Source organism: Chlorocebus sabaeus, chromosome 21 (genome assembly GCF_047675955.1).
Source record: "Chlorocebus sabaeus isolate Y175 chromosome 21, mChlSab1.0.hap1, whole genome shotgun sequence".
NCBI lineage: Eukaryota > Metazoa > Chordata > Mammalia > Primates > Cercopithecidae > Chlorocebus > Chlorocebus sabaeus.
Window position 1 is genome coordinate 75,746,272 of NC_132924.1, and position 22,269 is coordinate 75,768,540.

Genomic DNA, 22,269 nt, shown 5'->3' on the forward strand with positions numbered 1-22,269 from the left:
TAGGCATTGGGGAAATTAAGAACAAGGAACAATTGTGCCCACAGAGCCCACAGTCTCTGGTGTGGGTATTACCATTATCTGTTTTCATCTGTCTCTCCCTGCTAGACCCTGTGAGCTTCCTATGGTGTAAACAATGTGTCCCTTCCTCTTTGTTTCTGAACTCATGCCTGGCATGAGTGTAGCACATAGCAGGTGTTCAGTAATTACTGCTGACTGGCTGAACTCTGTACTGGCGGGATGCTCCAGAGGACCCCAGAGGCCAGGTGAGTGGCCAAGCCTCTGATGGCTCTATAGTACGCGTGAAAGGCCTTGCATGAATGGTCTTGGGTAGGGGTAGACTGAGGAAGGAGGGAGTCCCGCGCATGCACAGACATGACGCAGAAATGGAACAGGCACTGGGTGTACAGGCTGATGGGGCAATTCCCCAAATGAACCTTTGTTGGAAGCAGGACTCAGAGCCACAGGAAGCCTGGCAAGACCTGTGGGAGTCTAGGGGGACTTCTAGGGGCTCTGCTGGCTGCTCCTTTCAGTGCAGCTTCTAGCAGTCCCACCCCCACCCTGAGGCTTTGGATCTGCCATCCTAGCCTCTTATGCTTATTAAATTAAGGGGTTCTGTGTTCCTGGCCTTTCCTCACTAGTGGTGCCTGGTGGGCACCTCCCCGGTGCAGTTGGTCTGGGTGTTATGTGACTGCATTTCTCTTAACAGTCCCTTTCCATTTCTGGGTTCTGGCTGAGTTCTAGATTGGAGCAGTCCCTACTAAGATCACTGGATAAGTGAGGCGCTCCACTTAAAAGGAACTAGAAAGGATTTCACTTTGTGCGTGGGATACAAAGATAATAACGGTCATAATTGGATAGTTGCCCTGCTAAGTGAAACTTGAATACTGTCATTTAAAAGCTTAAGTTTTGCCACTGCGAAGTGAATTCATTCAGGGAGTAAGATTGAAACATTTTGGACAATTCTGAGTCATCCTTCCGTTTTTCTAAGTTTCCCTAGTCATAAAGCCTAATCTCTCCAGTGCTTCCCTCAATAAATCTATCAGTCTGTGGAAAATAAAAGGTAATAAAGGAGCAGGGGGCAGAAGGGAAAAGGCAGGGTCTCAGGCCTACCTTCTTGGCTAAGAGCAGCGTGTCCTGCTTGCAGTCCTGAGTTTTGCTGCAGAGCCTGTCTGTGAGCCGGGAGACCTGTTCATAGATGAAATCCTTCTCCAGCAGCTTCTCCTCCTTCTTGGCCAGTTGTAGTTCCAGCTATGTTTGAAAATAGTTTCAAGAGGAAGAAAAAAAGTCATCCAAGACAAAATCCTATTTCCTAATTAGAGCACTATTTCCCCCTACCCCCTACAAAATACCTCTGGAAAGTGTTTAGAGCTGGGTTAAGTCAAGACTTCCCCTGCCCCAGCCCCTGTAGATACCTCTGGGAGTTACAGTAGGGCCCCCTCAGCTCTATCTAGCATCCACATCACCATTCTTCTGATGTGTTCCCATCAGGAAGACAAATTAATCCATTTAAGATGCCAGAATTACTCCTTTGGGCCATGAGAGAAAGGTGCCTTCGGAATCTCAAAACCACTGGATTGGAACTTCTTTTGTCAAGTCTAAATCAAGCTTAGAATGTATGACTAGATTACAACGAAAGGACTATATTAGTGACTCGAATAACAAAGGATAGGTCTGTCAGCATAACATGAAACAGTACCATAGGTATCTGTGAACTACATCAACAAGGGGCTACCAGATGCAATTTTAAGCAAGAATGTTTACCTTGTCTAATTTTTTGATCATTTCTTTTTCGGTCAGATCTTTCCCTGGAAGGAAGCGAGCTCTGTTCTCACCGTTAGGCTTTATGAACTGTTTCTCCAGGTCTTTAATTCTGTCTGTACACTGTGAAAACTATTAAGAAAAAAACATTAACTTTAAAATGAATTCTCTAGCTCAGTAAATTTGAAAATCACATTGCCTAGGGTCTTCAGAGTTTTTCAGTAGGACCAACCCAGACAAGGGTAGAAGAGAACTCTGTTTTCTTAACACCCCATCAGATGGGACCTGCTTAAGTGACATTTACTGCTCATTTATGGTACTGCAATGATGATGTCTACAATTGACCATACAAGGTGAGGCAGTGCCTTCTGGGTCATAGAAAAAGCTGATTTCACAAGCAACCCTTGATTGCTTCCCATTTGTGACATGTTCATGGGATACTGCGTGGTTGCAGGGCTCCAAGTATACAGCCTGATATGGTCGGATGTGCCCCCTCCAAATCCCATGTTGAATGAAATGTGATCCCCAGTGTTGGAAGTGGGGCCTGGTGGGAGGTGTCTGGGTCATGGGGACAGGGTGGGGCCTTCATGAACAGCTTGGTGCTGTCCTTACGATAATGAGTGAGTTCTCACTCTATGAGTTCAAGTGACATCTGGTTGTTTAAAAACAGCCTGGCTCATCCCGGCGCGGTGGCTCAAGCCTGTAACCCCAGCACTGTGGGAGGCTGAGGCAGGCGGATCGTGAGGTCAGGAGATCGAGACCATTCTGGCTAACATGGTGAAACCCCGTCTCCACTAAAAATACAAAAAATTAGCCAGGCGCGGTGGCGGGCGCCTGTAGTCCCAGCTACTCGGGAGGCGGAGGCAGGAGAATGGCGTGAACCTGGGAGGCGGAGCTTGCAGTGAGCCGAGATTGCGCCACTGCCCTTCAGCCTAGGTAACAGAAGGAGACTCCATCTCAAAAAAAAAAAAAAAAAAAAAAAAAAAAAAGTCTGTTCACTCTGATGGTAGTTTCTTTTGCTGTGCAGAAGCTCTTTAGTTTAATGAGATCCCATTTGTCAATTTTGGCTTTTGCTGCTGTTGCTTTTGGTGTTTTAGACATGAAGTCTTTGCCCATGCCTATGTCCTGAATGGTACTACCTAGGTTTTCCTCTAGGATTTTTATGGTATTAGGTCTAACATTTAAGTCTCTAATCCATCTTGAATTAATTTTCGTATAAGGAGTAAGGAAAGGATCCAGTTTCAGCTTTCTACTTATGGCTAGCCAATTTTCCCAGAGCTTCTGCACAGCAAAAGAAACTACCATCAGAGTGAACAGGCAACCTACAGAATGGGAGAAAATTTTTGCAATCTACTCACCTGACAAAGGGCTAATATCCAGAACCTACAAAGAACTCAAACAAATTTACAAGAAAAAAACAAACAACCCCATCAAAAAGTGGGCAAAGGATATGAACAGACAGTTCTCAAAAGAAGACATTCATACAGCCAACAGACACATGAAAAAATGCTCATCATCACTGGCCATCAGAGAAATGCAAATCAAAACCACAATGAGATACCATCTCACACCAGTTAGAATGGCGATCATTCAAAAGTCAGGAAACAACAGGTGCTGGAGAGGATGTGGAGAAATAGGAACACTTTTACACCGCTGGTGGGATTGTAAACTAGTTCAACCATTATGGAAAACAGTATGGCGATTCCTCAAGGATCTAGAACTAGATGTACCATATGACCCAGCCATCCCATTACTGGGTATGTACCCAAAGGATTATAAAGCATGCTGCTGGAAAGACACATGCACACGTATGTTTATTGCAGCACTATTCACAATAGCAAAGACTTGGAATTAACCCAAATGTCCATCAGTGACAGACTGGATTAAGAATATGTGGCACATATACACCATGGAATACTATGCAGCCATAAAAAAGGATGAGTTTGTGTCCTTTGTAGGGACATGGATGCAGCTGGAAACCATCATTCTCAGCAAACTATCGCAAGAACAGAAAACCAAACACCGCATGTTCTCACTCATAGGTGGGAACTGAACAATGAGATCACTTGGACTCGGGAAGGGGAACATCACACACCGGGGCCTGTCATGGGGAGGGGGGAGCGGGGAGGGATTGCATTGGGAGTTATACCTGATGTAAATGACGAGTTGATGGGTGCAGCACACCAACATGGCACAAGTATACATATGTAACAAACCTGCACGTTATGCACATGTACCCTACAACTTAAAGTATAATAATAATAAATAAATTAAAAAAAAAAAAAAAAGTCTGGCTCCTCTGCTTCTTTCTTTTGCTTCCTCTCGCTACACAACGTGCCTGCTCCCCCTTCACTTTCCACCATGATTGGAAGCTTCTTGAGGCCCTCACCAGATGCAGATGCTGGCACCATGCTTCCTGCACAGCCTTCAGAATCATGAGCCAAAATAAACCTCTTTTCGTTATGTTACCCAGCCTCAGGTATTCCTTTACAGCAATGTAAATGAACTAATACACAACCTTCACCTCTTCATTGCAGGTTGTTACAGAGACCAGGATAACTAGCATACAACACGCTGGACTTCATTTTGAAACACTTGACTGGCAACGGGTTTAATGGCTTCCCAAAGAAGGAGAAAAACATTCTTAATCATTGAACCTACCTAATGTATGCTCTGTGAGGAACAGCTTGGGCTATTTGTATTTTTTCTGCTAAATCCCTAATATAGTGTCATATGTATTAACTCTATTTGTTGAATCAGTGAGATTTTGGAGGTGAATGAAGAAACATGGCTACTCCTAAATAGGAAGGGTAGCCACACTTAGTTTTTGTTTTATAGGGAGAGAGATGTAGAGTTTGGTGACAACCAAGAAGCATTATTTTTCAGTTTTCCTACTGAATACCTGTGTAATCTCAGGTAAATCATTTGTATTCTCTAAACTTTAGTTTCCTCACTTGTCAAATAGGAAGAAAAAGCTCAGTCCCACGGGGTTGATCCATCATATGAGATAATGTATTTATGGTATTTTACAACATGTCTAAGACTGATACAGGTAGGCCGGGCACAGTGGCTCACGCCTGTAATCCCAGCACTTTGGGAGGCCGAGGCAGGCGGATCACAAGGTCAGGAGATCGAGACCATCCTGGCGAACATGGTGAAACCCCGTTTCTACTAAAAATACAAAAAATTAGCCGGGCATGGTGGCGGGCGTCTGTAGTCCCAGCTACTTTAGAGGCTGAGGCAGGAGAATGGTGTGAACCTGGGAGGTGGAGGTTGCAGTGAGCCAAGATTGCGCCACTGCCCTCCAGCCTGGGCGACAGAGCCAGACTTTGTCTCAAAAAAAAGACGGATACAGGTAGCATTTTTAAAATTTATGCTCCTCCTCCCTACAGAAAGAATTATAAATGGTGACCAATAATTTAACATTATTCTTTTTCCGGTATCTACATTCCTTAAATGTCCTTAATACAGAATTGAAGTATACATACATATGTAATCAAGCATTTGTTGTATTTATTATTAACAATACTTAATGTTCCCTTTTCTTAATTAGGAAACTAAATAAGAAACAAAAATACAGTGCTTGCTTATAAAGGGGTGTCTCGATTGTAGTTTTCCTTTGGCATTTGAGGAAAAACTGTTCATGCTGTCTATGTAAAATAGTGTCTTCGTGTCCCAAAGTAATTCATGTGACTTCCAAGGTGCCTAAATTTGAGCTATCATTACAGAACCAGGAGAACAGACTCATGATAATCCTTGGATTAGACTGTTGGACAATTAAAAACTGTTCTGGACAACTGAAAAAAATGCAAACCTTAAGAGAATTCTGAAAATTATGCAAAAAAGGGGGAAGACTTTAAAAAAAAAAAAAAAAAGGACACTGTGACTGTAAAAAATAACAGGATATGACCAGAATCTGGCTCTGCAGAACAGGGCACAGAAACGGCTTGCCTGACGCTAGAAATTTCACAGCACATCCTTTAAGGGTACACATGATTGGTGCCAAGCAGATAATCAGAATTCACTCCGGTAGAGCAGATAACTGATAACACATAGTCTGCATGTCTCAGTTGATGTGCAATCAAAATGATCAAAGTTCACCATCAGGTAGGGAGTGTAGTGTTATGAAATGTATAATATTTCCTTCTTGGGTAAAAGTGAATTTACATTTCACACTAGATAATTGGTTTTATATAACAAAATGACATTTTTTTTCTAAGAATGATTTTATCCACTGAATGGAAGTATTGATTTGCAGTGAACACAAAGAATATGCTTATACAATAGAGAGGAAATTATTCTGTTGCAGATTTTATTGAATTTAAAGTTCTTTTATGTTGCTCTGCATCTTGATAGTGTAGGATGGGAAAAGATAGACCAGAAGCTTCATTTTGGGAAAAAGCCGGAGAGAGCCAAATTCTTCTGTAAAATGAAGTGGGGGCAAGTATGGAGTTCCTGGGGGCCATCTGGGATGATGAAGCTGTGGAGGGAGAGGGCAGGTGAAAGAAGCCAGTGAAATTGAGCTAGGCAAGGGTGCAGTACAGAGTATTAGCACTCAGGGAAGTGTCTCCAGTGATAGAGTGCCCCCAAGAAGAGCATGGATGTCTGATATCTAATTGAAGTGCTTTGCATTTCTGTAATGTAACCCCACATACCATTGCCCCACATCTTTAATAAAGTCTGTCCACAGAGGTCTCGCATGAATGGTCTTGTGTAGGTATAGCCTGAGGAAGGGGTCAGTCCTGTGCCTTTGCGGACATGTCACAGAAGTGGCACAGGCACTGTGTGTACAGGCTGATGGGCGATCCCTCAAATGAACCTTTGTTGGAAGCAGAAGTCAGAGCTCCAGGAAGCCTGGGGAGGCCTGTGGGAGTTTAGGGGGACTTTCTGGCCAATTGATCTGAATCTGGCTACACTTACTGAAGAAATGAATGGAAGAACTCATGGCTCAATTAAAAAAAAAAAAAAACACACACTTGAAATCAGAACATTGGCATATTTGTGCAAACTGAAAGAGGCTATTATCTATACAGCATATGCACATTCAAATGGCATAAAATATGAAAGCAGATCTATCATATAGTCCCATGAAATCCTATGAATCCCCTTGACATGATTAAAAAAAAAAAAAGAGGGGGTCCCAAAACTGTCCAGGGCGTGAGCTAATGAAAACATTTACTTGTACGCCTAGAAAACAAATGAAAGGATTTCTCCCAGATTTCTGATAATTTTAACAGTAATTGTATCTTGGGGGTACAATTTTATTTTCTTCTTTATAATTTTTATACTTCTACAAAATTTCATTCACCACATATCTTAACTTTATTATCAGGAAAAAAAATCCAAATGCAAACCTGACATTTTAGAAAAAATGTTATAGGTTAGAATTTGTTCCTGCCACATTGAGTTAATGGGAACAAGTTTAGGCTACACAGTTTTCAGTTTAATTTTAAAAAATTTCTATGAAGAATAAACCCCTAGTAACACATGTGAAGAAAGTAGCTTTATATTCATATTTTATTTTGTTTTTTCGTGTTTTAGTTTTTTGGATTTATCCACTTTAAAAAAGGCCATGTCAGAGGCCGAGTTACTAAGCTATCATAGAACTACAGTGGTTAATAAAGAGTCAAGTTATATGTGATTGCCAACTACTAATAAGCAACAATCTCCAGACAATCTCTTGCTCTGGGGGCCAGAGTATCAAAAGAGTGCTGGCTCATCCTCAAGATCTGTCCAGCAAGCAGCAACAACATGAGTATGCTGAGGGTGGTGAGAGTCTAGATCAGTGAAGTCTGAGCTATGAGGAAACTGAGCTAGAGATTAAGTCCTGGGAGACTTTAAATTCTAAGAAAGGCAGAAAATGCCTCATGAGAAAAAAAAGACAATGTGTAGTCTGGATGCCTGAAGCACAGATTCCACCCTAGAGCAGCATTCATGTGCATTTTTAAACAAGATGGATTCTTACAGGTCCTAGAAATAGTATGGCTTGATTTACGTGCAAGAACTCATCTACAAACTAATAAAGGTGGAAAAAAATAAATGGTCTGAGGAAGTGTCCTGTGATCACTCACCCACCTGAATTTGGAGCACAGCTAGGTCGGCATCCAGGGACCTCTTGGCTGGCAGTAATTTCTGGGTAACACAAATTTGTCTTTGCTTCTCAGCAATCTTCATTTTCAGGAATCGGATCTTTTCTTCCAGTAGATGTATTTCAATTTCTCCGTTTAGTTTCATCTTCTCTTGGATATTTATTTTTTCATAAAAAATGCATACTTCTTCTTCCCGCTCTATCAGCTGAACGCCACTGTGGTCAAATTCAGAGGTAGAGGTTAAGTGGGCATTGAGACCACCGTTTTACTAGTCATTGTGATTCCCTCTGGCTTTGGTTGCAAGATATACATCAACACAGCATATACTTCCAGAGGATGACAGATAGTCACCAATGGCTTTCTAGTTAAATTACATCCACACTTTGGATTTCTCTAGGGATAGGAGGGTTACTGAGCCTCTCAAGTTTGAGGCCGACCATGTGGTTGGCTAGCCACAGTGTCTCTGAAAGTCCCAAAGGTTTTCCCGGGGTGGGAAAGAATGTCATTCCCAATGCACAAACAAAGTGATCCCATAGTCTGATTTTCTGCAGATCCTTTTCTCGGGTCAAACTTGCCAACCAAGGCCTGGCCAGAAGCACACAGGCAGGGGGCCAGGGAATGTAGTTCTGGTGTGAGTCTGCTCTACATTAAGTTGCTAGGCCCATTAGTTTCTTCTCAAGTTGAATATTTCTGATTGTAATTTTCCCATAAACAGACAAAAATCTATCCTTTGTAATCATGCCAGGAGAAAGACCCCTCCTTGAACGAAGAATATGGGGAGGAAACAAAGTAAGAATGTTCTAACCCTAGCAGCTTTGGTCTGCATGGCTGATCATGCCCCACTGATCTGAGTAGCACCTGGGTGTACACTGTTTGTCCAAAAGCTTTGGTTTGTGCCAGGAGCCAAATAGTATTTTTTTTCTCCCCTGGAGGAAAACCTACCAGCCCTTTGAAAATCTGTTCTTCAAAGGACCCTAAAGGTCTTCCCACACACTATGGATATCTGTTATTTCAGAGTTCCTCCTTCAATTGCTTCTATCTATGACTCCCCTTCCTCAAAACATGCATGCACATGGTTGTACTTGGCTAATCCCAGCTCTATATTTTGTCTGTTTTCCTTTCAAAGGCTCAAGATCAAGTTCTCTTGATAACCGAAGCCAGGAGCAATGTTTTACCACGTTTTTGTACTCTCAAGTTCTAGCACTCTAATGCCTTATACAGAAAAGCACACAATCAAAGTTTGACTAAAAAATTCTGATACCAGATGTCATTATCACAGGGCTCTGCAAATTTCACATTCCTATTTCTCACAGCATAAGTAACCTGGGGGAACTGCTGAAGTAAACATTGATTAATGATATAATTACAGCCTGGAAGAAATAATGCTACTCCTAAAGGTCTTACTAACTTGCTGAGCAAATGAACTAGGAGAATGGCTGAGTAAATATAATAAGACCAAACCTACCACAAAAATGGGTACAAGTTCCACGCTTATTTATGTCAATTATGTTGAAAGAATCTGATAAGAGGCGCCCTGAATGACCACCTAGGAAAGGACATTGATCTTCAAGCAAGCAACTTCCCCAAACCCCTCCTCTTTGCCTGTTTATGAGGATGGTATTTCTTTCTATTTTTTTTTTTTTTTTTTTGGAGACAGAGTCTCACTCTGTGGCCCAGGCTGGAGTGTAATGGTGCGAACTCGGCTCACTGCAACCTCTGCCTCCCAGGTTCAAGTGATTCTCATGCCACAGCCTCCCAGTAGCTAGGATTACAGGCACCCGCCACCACACCTAGCTAATTTTTTGTATTTTATTAGCAGGGATAGGGTTTCACCATGTTGCCCAGGCTCGTCTCGAACTCCTGAGCTCAAGTGATCCCCCCGCCTCGGCCTCCCAAAGTGCTGGGATCACTCCACTGTGCCTGGCATGAGGACAGCATTTCTTATTTTCAAGGGAAGCAACACACAGTCCCTTCTCTCCAAAGGCTAATGAAACCTGAATATCACATTTCCCTCACTATTCACTGTCAAGTCTAGGTGGAAAAAGAGGTGACATTCCTCAATTGGATCCCCGGTGCTCTGTTCTCACACCTGGTTTTTACCTTTCATTTCGATGCTGAACAGCTTTTTCATATCTTTTGCGAAGCTGCACCATCTCCTCTTCGATCATTGTGATCATATTGGCAAGTCTGTCAATGTTATTTAACTGGGCTTCCTTCTTTTCTTTCATTTCCTGAAGTTTTGATGCAATTTTGCGCACATCGTTTTGCATGCTCTCTCTGATGGTAACATTGTTGGCGTGTTTCAGCATGGAATTTTGTAGCTTTCTTTTAAAATAATAAGACAATGGGTAAGATGATAATTTTCTTTATTTAAAAGGAATGAAGGCTTCTGAAACACAAGCAGTATCAAAGCAGACCTTGCTTTAGTGTAGCCCTTGAAATGATGATGCTAGTAATAATGATATTCATCTTATAATACTCTTCAGGAATTTTCATAATCCTTCCAGGTCTCAGACTTTCTCTCCTCCAGATTAGAAAATCTTTACTTTGTGCCCCAGCATTCTGCTGCCCCGCTTTATGAAAGCAAGAGACTGCAGTCATTCATTTATTGTCAGTCTCAGGAGACTGCTGTCTTGAGGACAGAGATGGTTATATCCAATAATATCCATTGGACATAACGTGGTACCTGACTCAGTCTATGGCCACAGTAAATGCTGAATGAATGCATGGCCTCTATAAACGTATTTCATTTTCAAGTTGGATGAGAACCTGATTAGGAAATTATATTTTTCTTTTCATCCACCCGCGACCCCTGAAACGAGGCCACTTTATAATCGCCTTGTTGAAGGAAACTGGGCAATAATGGCCACCAGAAAATTAGATTATACCCTGATCGTGTACTGTTTACTAACGTAGGTGAAAGAGTCCAGCAGATCTTGGCACATGGTAAATAATAAATGAAGAAAACAACCATTTGCCAGACATTCTTCTGAGTGGTTTTTATATGGATTAGCTCATTTCATAGTAAAATGTCATATGAAATAAGGACTATTTGTATGGATAAGGAAGGTGAGCTCAGAGGGACAAGGCAGCTTGTCCACGGTCACACAGGTAGTAAGTGGCAGGGGTGGTATTTCAGTCTGGACACCACCTCTTTCACCAATCTGCTATAATGTATTGCCTCCCACAACACATTAGATGCTTTACATCTACAACCAGGGGATGTTGTTTAACAAACGATTTGATTGTTTTCTAACTTCCCAATCCCAATTATTAGATTTGTGCTTTTCTTTCTAATTTCTTTTCTTTCTAAAATCATCGTAGTAAGCACAGTTATATGTTACAGTTTTTCATTCGTTAAAAAAATGACTCCCAAACAGTAGAAGCATGATAGATTATCATCTATAAAACAAGATGCTTGAACAAGCACTTTCTCTGGCTTTCTAAAATACTATTATTTTTATTTTTTTATTTTTTTGAGACAGGGTCTCATTCTGTCACCCAGGCTGGAGGGCAGTGGCACCATCTTGGCTCATTGCAGCCTCTGCCTCTTTTCTATTGTATTATCCCCAGGATTTTTAGAGTTCAAATGAATCAGAAAACAAGCCTTTGAAAGGCCAGTAGTTATAACACTTACCTTTCTTGACTAACAGCACTATTTCTCAGAATTTCAAGTTCATTTAATGACATTTTATGCCTTTCTTTTATTTCATTTACTTTCTGATGAGCTTTGTGGAGTAAGTTAACAAATTTGTTTCTTTCATTTCGAATGGTGTCATACAGTTTAGCAAACTCTTTGAGTCTGTAAATACAAAGCGTTTACTGAAACTTATGAAATAAACATCAGGTTTTTTTCTCACCTAAATAGGTAAAACACCATATAATTACTTTACCTCCGATAAATTTCACATTTTTTCTTCTTGTGTATCCTGATTTCAAGATCCTTTGCTTTGATTTCTTTAACAATGTTGGTATATTTTTGCTGAAATGTAAAAAAATATATATGTCAAATAAATAACAACATATGAACACTCCCAGCTTTATTCCTTATCATTCCCTTCCATTAAAGACAATTCTCCAGCCTAGGCAACATAGAGAGACCTCATCTCTACAAAAATAAAAAAATTATCTGGGTATGGTGGTGTGCACCTGTAGTCCCAGCTACTCAGGAGGCTGAGGTGGGAGGACCACTTGAACCCAAGAATTTGAGGCTGCAGTGAGCCATCGCATCATCATCCGCTTCAGCTGGGTGATAGAGTAAGACTCTGTCTCTCAAAAGTCTTTCTTGGCTTGCTGGGTTGTATAGATCAGGGTGAAGGTCTGAAAATTCCCTGGCTAGCTGAACTGATTCACATTGGCTAAGACAAACTGTTAACTGTTACCTAAGGAAGACAACAAACAAGAGAAGGGAAAAATCAAAAAGCCTGCATGGGTTGGGTTTGAGGAAAAGTTTGGAGGACTCTTGAGAGAGAGGAAGAGTGATTTTGAACTGCACAGCTGGAATGGGTGAGCATAGAGTTTATGGAAGATAGATGAAGAAAGAGGATTCCTAGTAAGATTTGGTGGTATTATAAACTGAACTCTCTGTGGTGGTTTGTCAGAGACTGAAGAAATGATTTTAAAGTGCTTTGCAGTATTTTGTATGTGGGGTGTTTCCCTACACAATAAAGCATCACATTGAGACCAGCTGTAAGGAGGTGTTACACACAAATATTTTAAAAGAAAGCAGTTACATTTCTAAAATTCTAAAAAATATATCAAGTGCTAAATACATTAGTTATGTTCTTTAAATCTAAAGATACTGGTTCTTGCATCTGGGATAAGAAACGTATTCAAAAATGAAGGACTTGCTGGTAGAAACCAGAGGAAATAGTTTGTCAGCCTTCTCTCAAGGACTGAGAGCAAAGCCCATTTGGTATGAGTGATTCGAAAGAAACTAGCTGTAGAGCCAAGATTGATGTGTAGCATTTTTCTAATGTTGTTCTCCATGAGAATAGGGGTCAGGAAGAAACAAGTATTTAAATAACTGTACACATGAATAATAAAACAGATGGGAAAATGTAGTGTCATCTATTCTGTCTTGGGAGTGATAGTGACATTGTTTTTTTTCTTCACCTTGGTCTTTAGGGATGTGGATGCCATGTGAACATAAAGTAGTAAGACTGACTGCCTTATGAAAATCGCAGCTGAGTACAGGTAATGTTTCACACACTAATTCCTAAGGCTACAAATACTCAAAGGATAAACATTTGTCCCTTATCAATTTCCATATCTCAAGAAGAATTGTCTTTTGTGGTTTAATATGATTAACTCATTTAATAATGAGGTTTGCTTTACATAGATTAGTCACACATAGATAACATGTACATCAGTTTTTGAGATTAATTGAAAATTATCTAATTCGTAAAACAGATCAGTGTTTATTTTAACAAATAAGTATCCTCTAGTGTTTCTATAATTTCTAAAGAGAAAAGGGAGGAAGTTTCTAACTAGGAAAGACTCACTTGAGTGGGATCTTCCCAGCCAACACCAAGTTGTCTTGAAAATGTTATTCTGGACCAGTCCCATCCCAGACCCTGACTTGGTGAAGATGGCTTTCTCCTTCCTTCTTTTCCTTCCTTCCCTCCTTCCCTCTCTTCCATCCTTCCTTCCTTTTATTTTTCGTTTTTGAGATGGAGTCTCACACTGTCACCCAGGCTGGAGTGCAGTGGTGTAATCTCGGCTCACTGCAACCTCCGCCTCCTGGGTTCAAGTGATTCTTCTGCCTCCACCTCCTGAGTAGCTGGGATTATAGGTCCGCCACCATGCCAGGATAACTTTTTGTATTTTTAGTAGAGATGGGGTTTCACCATGTTAGCCAGGCTGGTCTCGAACTCCTGACCTCAGGTGATCCACCCACCTTGGCTTCCCAATGTGCTGGGATTACAGGCGTGAGCCACCGCTCCTGGCCCAAGATGGCCTTCTCACATCTCTCCTCTCTCCTCTCCTTGTCCTACTCCTGCATCTTACCCCCTCAACCACCATGTGCTCTCAAGCTGCCTTTCTTTCATCCTGTCCTCCCTGACCATTTCTTTACCTGGTGAAATCCAACTACCCCATGAACTTCACTGTTGCTGCAGCCTTCATGCTGGAGTCTCAACTGTTTAACGTGGATTAAGTGACTTTCATCTCTGATTTCTCCTGCTCTCTGGTCTCACTATTTGACATCCTTTCTCCCCATCTTCCCATGTGTCAGCCATGCTGAACTTCTTTTAGTTTCTTAAATATTAAGGTGGAAAAATAAACAGTGAAAGGGGGAAGTGAAGTGCCTGCAGTGGGCTGTGCAGTGTAGATCTTCTCCTCAAGTCTTCTTTGCAAAAATGTACTTCATACCTCATTGCTCACTAATGCTTTGGTGTGAGTGAGCTCATGCTGCAGAGTGAGAAGAAATACCATTCCATGTAAATACTTACTTAGAATGAGAACAAAGGGTGTGCTTAGAAACAGACCACATCTGGGTCATGTGATAAATTCTTTCTTTCTTTCTTTTGAGAGGGAGTCTCGCTCTGTCGCCCAGGCTGGAGTGCAGTGGTACGATTTCGGCTCACTGCAACCTCCACCTCCTAGGTTCAAATGATTTTCCTGCCTCAGTCTCCCAAGTAGCTGGAATTACAGGCATCTGCCACCATGCCTGGATAATTTTTATATTTTAGTAGAGATGGGGTTTCACCATGTTGGTCAGGCTGGTCTCAAACTCCTGACCTCAAGTGATCCACCAGCCTTGGCCTCCCAAAGTGCTGGGATTACAGGCATGAGCCACCACACCTGGCTTGATAAATTCTTCTATTTTAGTAATATGTAATATCCTGTTCATTTTTAACAGGGAGCTTCTGGGCATGATCTGGACATAATCCTTATATGGAATAAATGGTTAATGGTAGAATTTTAGCTGGCGTGACAGGAGGGCTGTTTTACCATTTGTTGTATTGTTGATTTTAGGGGGGAATGTTGCACTGGCACTGTTTTGGAGGCCCAGGAAAATCACGGCGTGAGGCAGCAACTAAGGGTATCTGGCATTCGATTAAATGATGCCGTCTTGATGAAGTTGGGAGGGACAGCTATCTAATGCTACCACTCTTGAGTTGTTCCTGGACAAATCACAGTGGAGTCTGAGATGGGAGTGAAAACTAAATGATATCTGCAGCCTATGCAGCTGCCAGCCCTGTCCACTGGAGGCACCCACTCTATTCTTACTGAAACTGCCATCTGTTCAAATCCTCTGCTCATTGTCAATGATCTCCTTTCCCCTCTAAATTGTTGACTACTGTTAATTGAATCCTGGGACTATCTTTCAGCGTGTGATGGAATCTCATTTAGGGAAAATTTATAGTCACTGGTACTTGAAGGAGAGGCATAGTTATAGTGGTCCCTTGGTATACATAGGGAACTGGTTCCAGGACCCTTTGAGAACACAAAAATCCAAGCATATTCAAGTCCCAAAGTTGACCCTGTGGAATTCACCTATAAAAAAAGTGGGCCTTCCATATATGCAGGTTTTGTATTCTGTGAGTACTCTACTTTTGATCTGCATTTGGTTGAAAAAAAATCTGTGTATAAATGGACCCATGCAGTTCAAATCCATGTTGTTCAAGGGTCAATTGTATAGCTTTCTAATGCACACTGCATTCAAATGAGGCTACCCTGAACTCTTGTAGTTATCAATAAATGGTTAAAAAAAATGCAGTTACCTGAGCTTTCAGGAAATCCTTGGACTTTTGTTCCTTTTCATCAATTTTGATTTGAGTCATGCGGACAAGGTTGAATACCAGCTCTTTCATGTTTTCTTGCTCCTTTAAAAGCTTGTTTTCTTCTGCAAGTTGTTGTTCTACTAACTTAGACTCCATTTCGGATATAATTTTCTTTTGAAAAAAGCACAGATAATATTATAACTTAATTGAAGGAATACAATAAAGCTAGTATCTCAGACTACCTTTTTATTTCCTATACAAAATGTATTTTATTAAAACAAACAGGCCAGGTGTGATGGCTCATGCCTGTAATTCAAACCTTTGGGAGGTTGAGGCAGGAGGATGACTTGAGGCCAGCAGTTCAAGACCAGCCTGGGCAACATAGCAAGATCCCTCTCAACAAAAAAATAAAAATAAAAAATAAAGTAATGCTGTTTTAGCTTCATTTTTTCCCTTTATTTTGTAATATAATGTGAAAATCAGTGGGTTAACATGACAGAACCTTTTCTTATTCAGACTGTATTTTCAAGTGACTAAGAAAAAGAAGAGACATAAAAACAAAAGAAAATTTGAAATTAGACATTGGTGAAATAAAACATCTGTGGTTTACTTTTAATGTAATCAATAACCCATAATTTAAAAATCTCATTCCTTTGAATACTTTTTTCTGGTTCAAACATATTCTTTTTTCTCAAATTTAATTTAGGATTGGAGTGGACTTTGAGTTGAAGAAATATACCCACATTAAGCAGGATCATACTCTCTTTGATGACTCTCTTATTGATAAGGTTTTGTGGAGCACTGTTAAAAACACAACTTTGTACGAACCCTTCTTAGATAGAAGCTTAAATGAATGTTGATATTAACCTGTTGGGCCAAATTCCTCTTAGCTACTTCAACTTCCTTGTGAAGCTCCCGCCTTCTCTCAGATAATGTAGAATCATCTTTAGGGATAGCTTCAATCTGGAAATCAAAATTTAAAAACACGCATTTATGTAAGAAATAAATCTTCTGGAGCCTGAGGCAGAGAATTGCTTGAGCCCAGGAGGTGGAGGTTGCAGTGAGCCGAGATCGTGCCACTGCACTCCAGCCTGGGCGACAGTGCGAGACTCTGTCTAAAAAAAAATCTTCACTGCCATGTAGCCAACTTCATCACACACTTCTTGAAAATGCTGGGCAAATCATGAGTCTCAATCTTACAGGAACTTCCCTTTATGCCAAATATTCTTTATAAGCCATGGCAAATTAAAATATAAAGACCTGCCAAAAATCGATAATTTGCCAGCTGCAAATGTTTTATTATTTAGAAATAAATCTTACTAATAGCTAACATTTATTGAACATAAACTAAGTGTCCAGCAAGGTTCTAAATGCCTATATATATGATCTAACTTCATCCTTACAATACCCCTCACAAGGTGGGGAATATTTTCTCCAATTGTACAGATGAGGAGAATGAGGCACAAACACATTTAAGTAACTTGCCTCAGTGGTGCAGGTGCAAACCCAGGGAGGTAGACTTGGAACCCATGATCAGCCTATCTCATGACCCAGCACTTTGGAGACATGAATATAGTATGACTATTCAAATTATAGTTGCTATAAAATGTGAGTACATTTATGAAATCTTATAGGATAAAGAAAAATATGTGATTTATTAATAATAGTGGGGATAGTTTGCTACTTATATGTAGTCATTTGATTAGTAGCTGGAAATTTCTTACACGAAAGAAAAGCCTCAACTTTTTGGTTGAGACCTACAATTTCACCATTACCTTTCTGTTTTAACGGCTTGCACTTTTCTCCTGTGTTGACGTACTTTGGGGAGAAGGCAAATCTCACTCTAAGTCTCTGTTGCCCTATTAGGAATGAGCTTGTCAGATGCTTTGTGATGAAGACAAGAGTAGAGAGGAGGACACGTGGCAGCTGATGGGGAAAGGGTACCATTCAAGGCTACAGGGAGGATCATCTTGGGGTGCTTACAGCCTGCCTGCCTTAGAGCAAGTTTAGAGTTGGCTATTTACACTGAAGGCACATGACTCCAATCTGATGTGGTTCAGTTCCTACTGTGACAGCACACACTTGTAGGCCCTAGGGTTGAATACTGGGCAAAATGTGACCCAAGAAAGGAATATCACACTGTCTAGTGATTTGAAGGTTACCTAACAGGATCTGAGGATCCTGCTGCTACGTTAGAGTCACTGAAGTGTATTTTTGGATGCCCCATCATCCATGAACCAGGGTATCTTCAGTAGCACCTTCTGTAACCTCAGTTGTCCATGTCCTGCTTTTCCATCGGGTCTCCTACCCTGGAGCACTAGCTCTTGAGATGCACACGCTGGACTTAGGAAAATGAGACATGGTCTTGTGAAACATGTCTAACAATATACAGAATTTTGTGGGCTTAACAAACATAAAATTGCTATAGCAGATCAGAAAAGGGAGAACTCAGTATAGAATTGAATAATCGGGAAAGCCTTCCTGGAAAAGGTGATTATTCATCAAGGAAGAGTTGATTTCTCCTTTAGGAAAGTCGAGTTAAGACCTCCTGGATAGAGGAACTCCAGCAAACATCCTGGGTCCCTGTCTGATTCTCTGCCACAGGTGTGCCTGGAGTGGGCTGTCCTCATGCTCAGCTCCCAGCTGTAGGCAGATCTAAACGTGAATGATAACAGGGACCAGGAACCCTTATAAGGTTTTGACAGAAAATATGATGAGAGCACACTCACTAGCTACTACATCAACTAAAGGCTCTCAACAGATTTTTCCAGCTTGAGGTTTCAGACACTTTGGTTATTTCCAATATTTTGAAACACAAACAATACTGCAATAAATTGTATTCATTTTTGAACTCGCAACTGCTTCTCTGATACCATTTTCAATTCTGCATAAAGCCCAGCCCTCTAGTTTCAGGCAGGAGCTAGGTAAGCTTGGCTTGTGGAAGAGGTGACATGATAAGTCATTGGTAGCAGAGCGTCTTACTACCCTCCACCTTGATCTTAGCAACTGTGTTAGTCAGGGTTCTTTCTATCTCCTGACATATATCTGTATCTATCAATCTATCTACTTTGTGTCTCTCTCTATGTGTGTGTGTGTGTGTGTGTGTGTGTGTGTGTGTGTGTGTGTATATATATGGAGTGGAGTTTATTAAGTATTAACTCACAGGATCACAGGGTCCCACAATAGGCCATCTGCAAGCTGAGGAGGAAGGAAAGCCAGTCTGAGTCTCAAAACTGAAGAAACTTGGAGTCTGATGTTCAAGGGCAGGAAGGGTCCAGCACAGGACAAAGATGTAGGCTGGGAGTCTAGGTCAGTCTCTGTTCACATTTTTCTGCCTGCTTATATTCTAGCCACACCGACAGTTGATTAGATTGTGCCCACCCAGATTAAGGGTGGGTCAGCCTTTCCCAGCCCGCTGACTCAAATGTTAATCTCCTTTGGTAACACCCTCATAGACACACCCAGGATCAATACTTTGTATCCTTCAATCCAGTCAAATTAACATTTAGTATTAACCATGACAGCAACAGAATGACATTTTTTTCAGAGTTGCAATGTATCCAGGAGTACTCAGACTTCTTTGCAGCTGGGAGTACCCATATGAGCTAAGACAAGCCAATGAAATGTAAGTGGAAGTCTGTGAGGAGGGGTCCTGGGAAAGTGGCTGTTTTCCTGTTAAAAGGAACAGCCAAGCCAGCAATCATGCATGTCTTTTGCTCTTTGCCCTTTCTCCTCCTTGTGGGAGTTTATTCTTAAAGGTGGAATAGCCATTTTCTGACTATGGAGAAACAATGTACGCAGAGAGGGTGACTGAAAGGAGAGCTAAAAGGATCCTAGACTTTTCATTATGTGAAATAACCTGTTGTGCCTACCTGTGTTCTTTTTATTAAGTGAGTAAAACAACTCCCTATTTAGCAAAATCATTACAGTTGAGTTTCTGTTACTTGTTGAGGCCAAATTGCAAACCTAACCTAATAGGTATTTCTTTTGAAAGGAAACCTTCCTAAGGTAATCTGGAAAATAGGCTGGAGTTAGACTGAAGTCTCCAATAATGTGGGAAGAAAATAACTATCAAGTGTCAAAGTTCTAATTACATGGTCTGGAGTTACTTGAGATATTTACCATTTCTTTTGAGCCCCAAATTGCAGATATCAAGTTTTGTAAGCTTATGTTCGTTCTTTTAGTTTTTATAGTGTAGCATCGCACACTTAAAAATGTATTTATTGTTACCAAACAACAGAAATGTGTAAAGTAAAAAAACAAACAAACAAACAAAAAAAAAACAACTACTTCCTACCTCTGCTACTTCAAGTACTACTCCCCCAGGAGTCGCTATTAATAGTTTTGGTGTCCGTTCTTCCAGGCATTTTCAATGCATGAATAATCATCGGTAACTTTCATCAAAGTTAAGAAATTAGACATTATTTGTTGTTGTAAATATCCCAATTATTTGATACCAGTGAACCTCAATTTAACACTTTGATATTTTTCTAAAGCATTCCAACCTTTCGTGAGGCTTGTACCTTGAGTTTCTGGGAGAGTCTCTATGTACAAGTCAAATGCCATAGGAGAATCAAACAACTGTCTCTGGGGGGAAATACATTCTGAAGAATAGCCAGAGCTCTTCATGTTCACCTTTTATCTCTTTTAGTTTTGGATTGCATGCAAGTCTGAAAAAATGTTCACTTGGGCTGGGAGTGCCGGGCCTGACCCACTCCTGGTTTCAAGTACTGTCAGCTGTGGGCAGTGGCTGGGCTAATTATAAATCACAGGGTCAAAGAGGAAGTTCGTCTCTCACTGAAACTGTACTAGAACAAAAACAGATTTTCCTTAAAATCAACAAAGGAAAAGGATTTTAATACATTTTAATTTCTCTTAGTTTTATATTCTATGGGTGCTATTTTTGTGGACTTCATAGCTAGTAGTGTCATAATATAAATAGCTTTTATAATATTTGTTAAAATCTGAACAACTTGTGTGCATTCCACTGCAAACTCCTCTTCGGTCAAAGGCCAGGCCTTACATATTTTGTGTCCAGTCAGATAAAACTACAGTGACAAGCCTCACCATCACAGACAGCTTCCAAATAGATTTATAGCATCCCATGCTTAAATATAAGCAGATAGCCAAGAATTACCATATATTGGAGGAAAGTTTCTAATAACAAAGAGACAAAAACAAACAAAAAAAGAAAAATACAGAAAAAACATGAAGAAAAGTCTTATTTAGGACAAATATAACAAAAAAGAAACTATCATTAATAGCCTCAATGAGATAAGAGATTAAAGACACTATGATAAAGAAACATGCAGAGAACAAAGAGAGCACAGGGAAATATAAAATATGATAACATAATGAAAGAATAGAAGGGTTGAAAGGAACTGAGGAAATTTCTCTTTTAGCAAGTCAAATGACAAAAAAGAATGGAAAATAAAAGAAAAAAGACAAGAAAATTAGAGGACTATTTTAGAAGGTCCAACATCTGCGTAAAAGGAATCCAAGACAGAACAGAGAAAATCAAATGGACAAAATTAAATAATTATAGACAAAGTATCAGAACTTTGGAAGGACATACATTTCCATTGAAAGAGAATCCACTGAGTGCCCCACACAATGGATACAATGGGAACATCATTGTAAAATGTAAAAATTCTGGAGGCAAATAAGTGATCCTACAAATTCCCAGCATGGAAAAAAATGGTTTCAAATAAAGGATCAGTAATTAGAATGACATGAAGAAGACAGTTAATAAATGCCTTCTTCCTGAGGGAAAATGATTCGCAACCTAAAATTCCATATCCAATTAAAGTATTAATTGTCTGTGGCTAGTGTGAGGGTAAAATATTTTTTAGCATGCAAGGTCTTCTGACATACACTTCCCAACACACAAAGTCTTAAACAATTACTTTTTCACTAGCATTTTTCTCCTGAAGCTACTGGAAGGCATGTCCCCTCCTCCAAATGGGGGTAAGCTAAGAGAATAAAATGGATGAGACCCATGAAATAGAGTCCGAAGAGAGGTGAAGGGCATCACCAAGATGACGGCGTAAGGCTCCTATGATGAGAGCAGTGCAGTAAGCACATAGAGAAATGGGACTACTTTGGAACAAGTCAGAAGGCTGAGAAAGAAAAAGGCAGCCCCTGATATCCAGGAACAGAACTGGTACTCATACATAGGCCTTGATATTCTCCTGTTGAACATAAACAATTGCCGAGAACATCAACTTCAGACAAAGCCACTCTGTAATCATGATGGATCAGGACAAAAACAAGGCCACTCCATAACTGTATTTGAACACAGACAAAAACATGAACATGATCCAAGCCACAAAATACCATACATTCTCCATGTACAGCTTTAACAATCATAGCTTTAGCCTCCATCTAATCTTTTCTTTTTCATAAAATTGAAGATACTTGACCACAGAATTACTCTCATTTCCTGAGAACATCCAAATTCAGGGCAAAGTCCCATTTCTTTAAACCATTCCTCAAGTCACATGACACAAATCCTGTATGTCCTTTCTAATACCCTCTATTGAGACTCCCTACAATTCTCCATGGCGTGTGTTCTCCCTTGCTGCAATGTGTAATAAACTCAGCTCATTCAACTACTGGTGTATTCCTGTTAGTTTTTGGCTAGAGGTCATTGATGAGGCTTAGCAGGGACTTCTTCAAGAAGAGTAAATGAATAG

General features: G+C 40.5%; 2 protein-coding genes across 6 annotated transcripts in view; one reads left to right on the forward strand and one right to left on the reverse strand.

Annotated features, from left to right (window-relative positions):
• The window catches only part of GSAP (gamma-secretase activating protein), a 132,967-nt gene extending 126,518 nt beyond the window's left edge, over positions 1-6,449 (forward strand). For both annotated transcript variants that reach the window (XM_073009199.1, XM_073009200.1), the window contains one exon: positions 4,296-6,449. In XM_073009199.1, the coding sequence (XP_072865300.1) occupies positions 4,296-4,321 (26 nt within the window). In that variant the 3' untranslated portion in view covers positions 4,322-6,449. The remainder of the gene's footprint in view (positions 1-4,295) is intronic.
• The window catches only part of CCDC146 (coiled-coil domain containing 146), a 204,337-nt gene that overhangs the window by 32,019 nt on the left and 150,049 nt on the right, over positions 1-22,269 (reverse strand). For 3 of the 4 annotated variants that reach the window (XM_073009197.1, XM_007982381.3, XM_007982379.3), the window contains 8 exons: positions 16,442-16,537; positions 15,575-15,745; positions 11,741-11,829; positions 11,485-11,649; positions 9,948-10,172; positions 7,834-8,062; positions 1,762-1,890; positions 1,111-1,248 (listed from right to left, as the gene is read on the reverse strand). In XM_073009197.1, coding sequence (XP_072865298.1) covers positions 1,111-1,248; positions 1,762-1,890; positions 7,834-8,062; positions 9,948-10,172; positions 11,485-11,649; positions 11,741-11,829; positions 15,575-15,745; positions 16,442-16,537 — 1,242 coding nt within the window. The remainder of the gene's footprint in view (positions 1-1,110; positions 1,249-1,761; positions 1,891-7,833; positions 8,063-9,947; positions 10,173-11,484; positions 11,650-11,740; positions 11,830-15,574; positions 15,746-16,441; positions 16,538-22,269) is intronic. The other variant, XM_007982380.3, reaches the window with a different exon arrangement.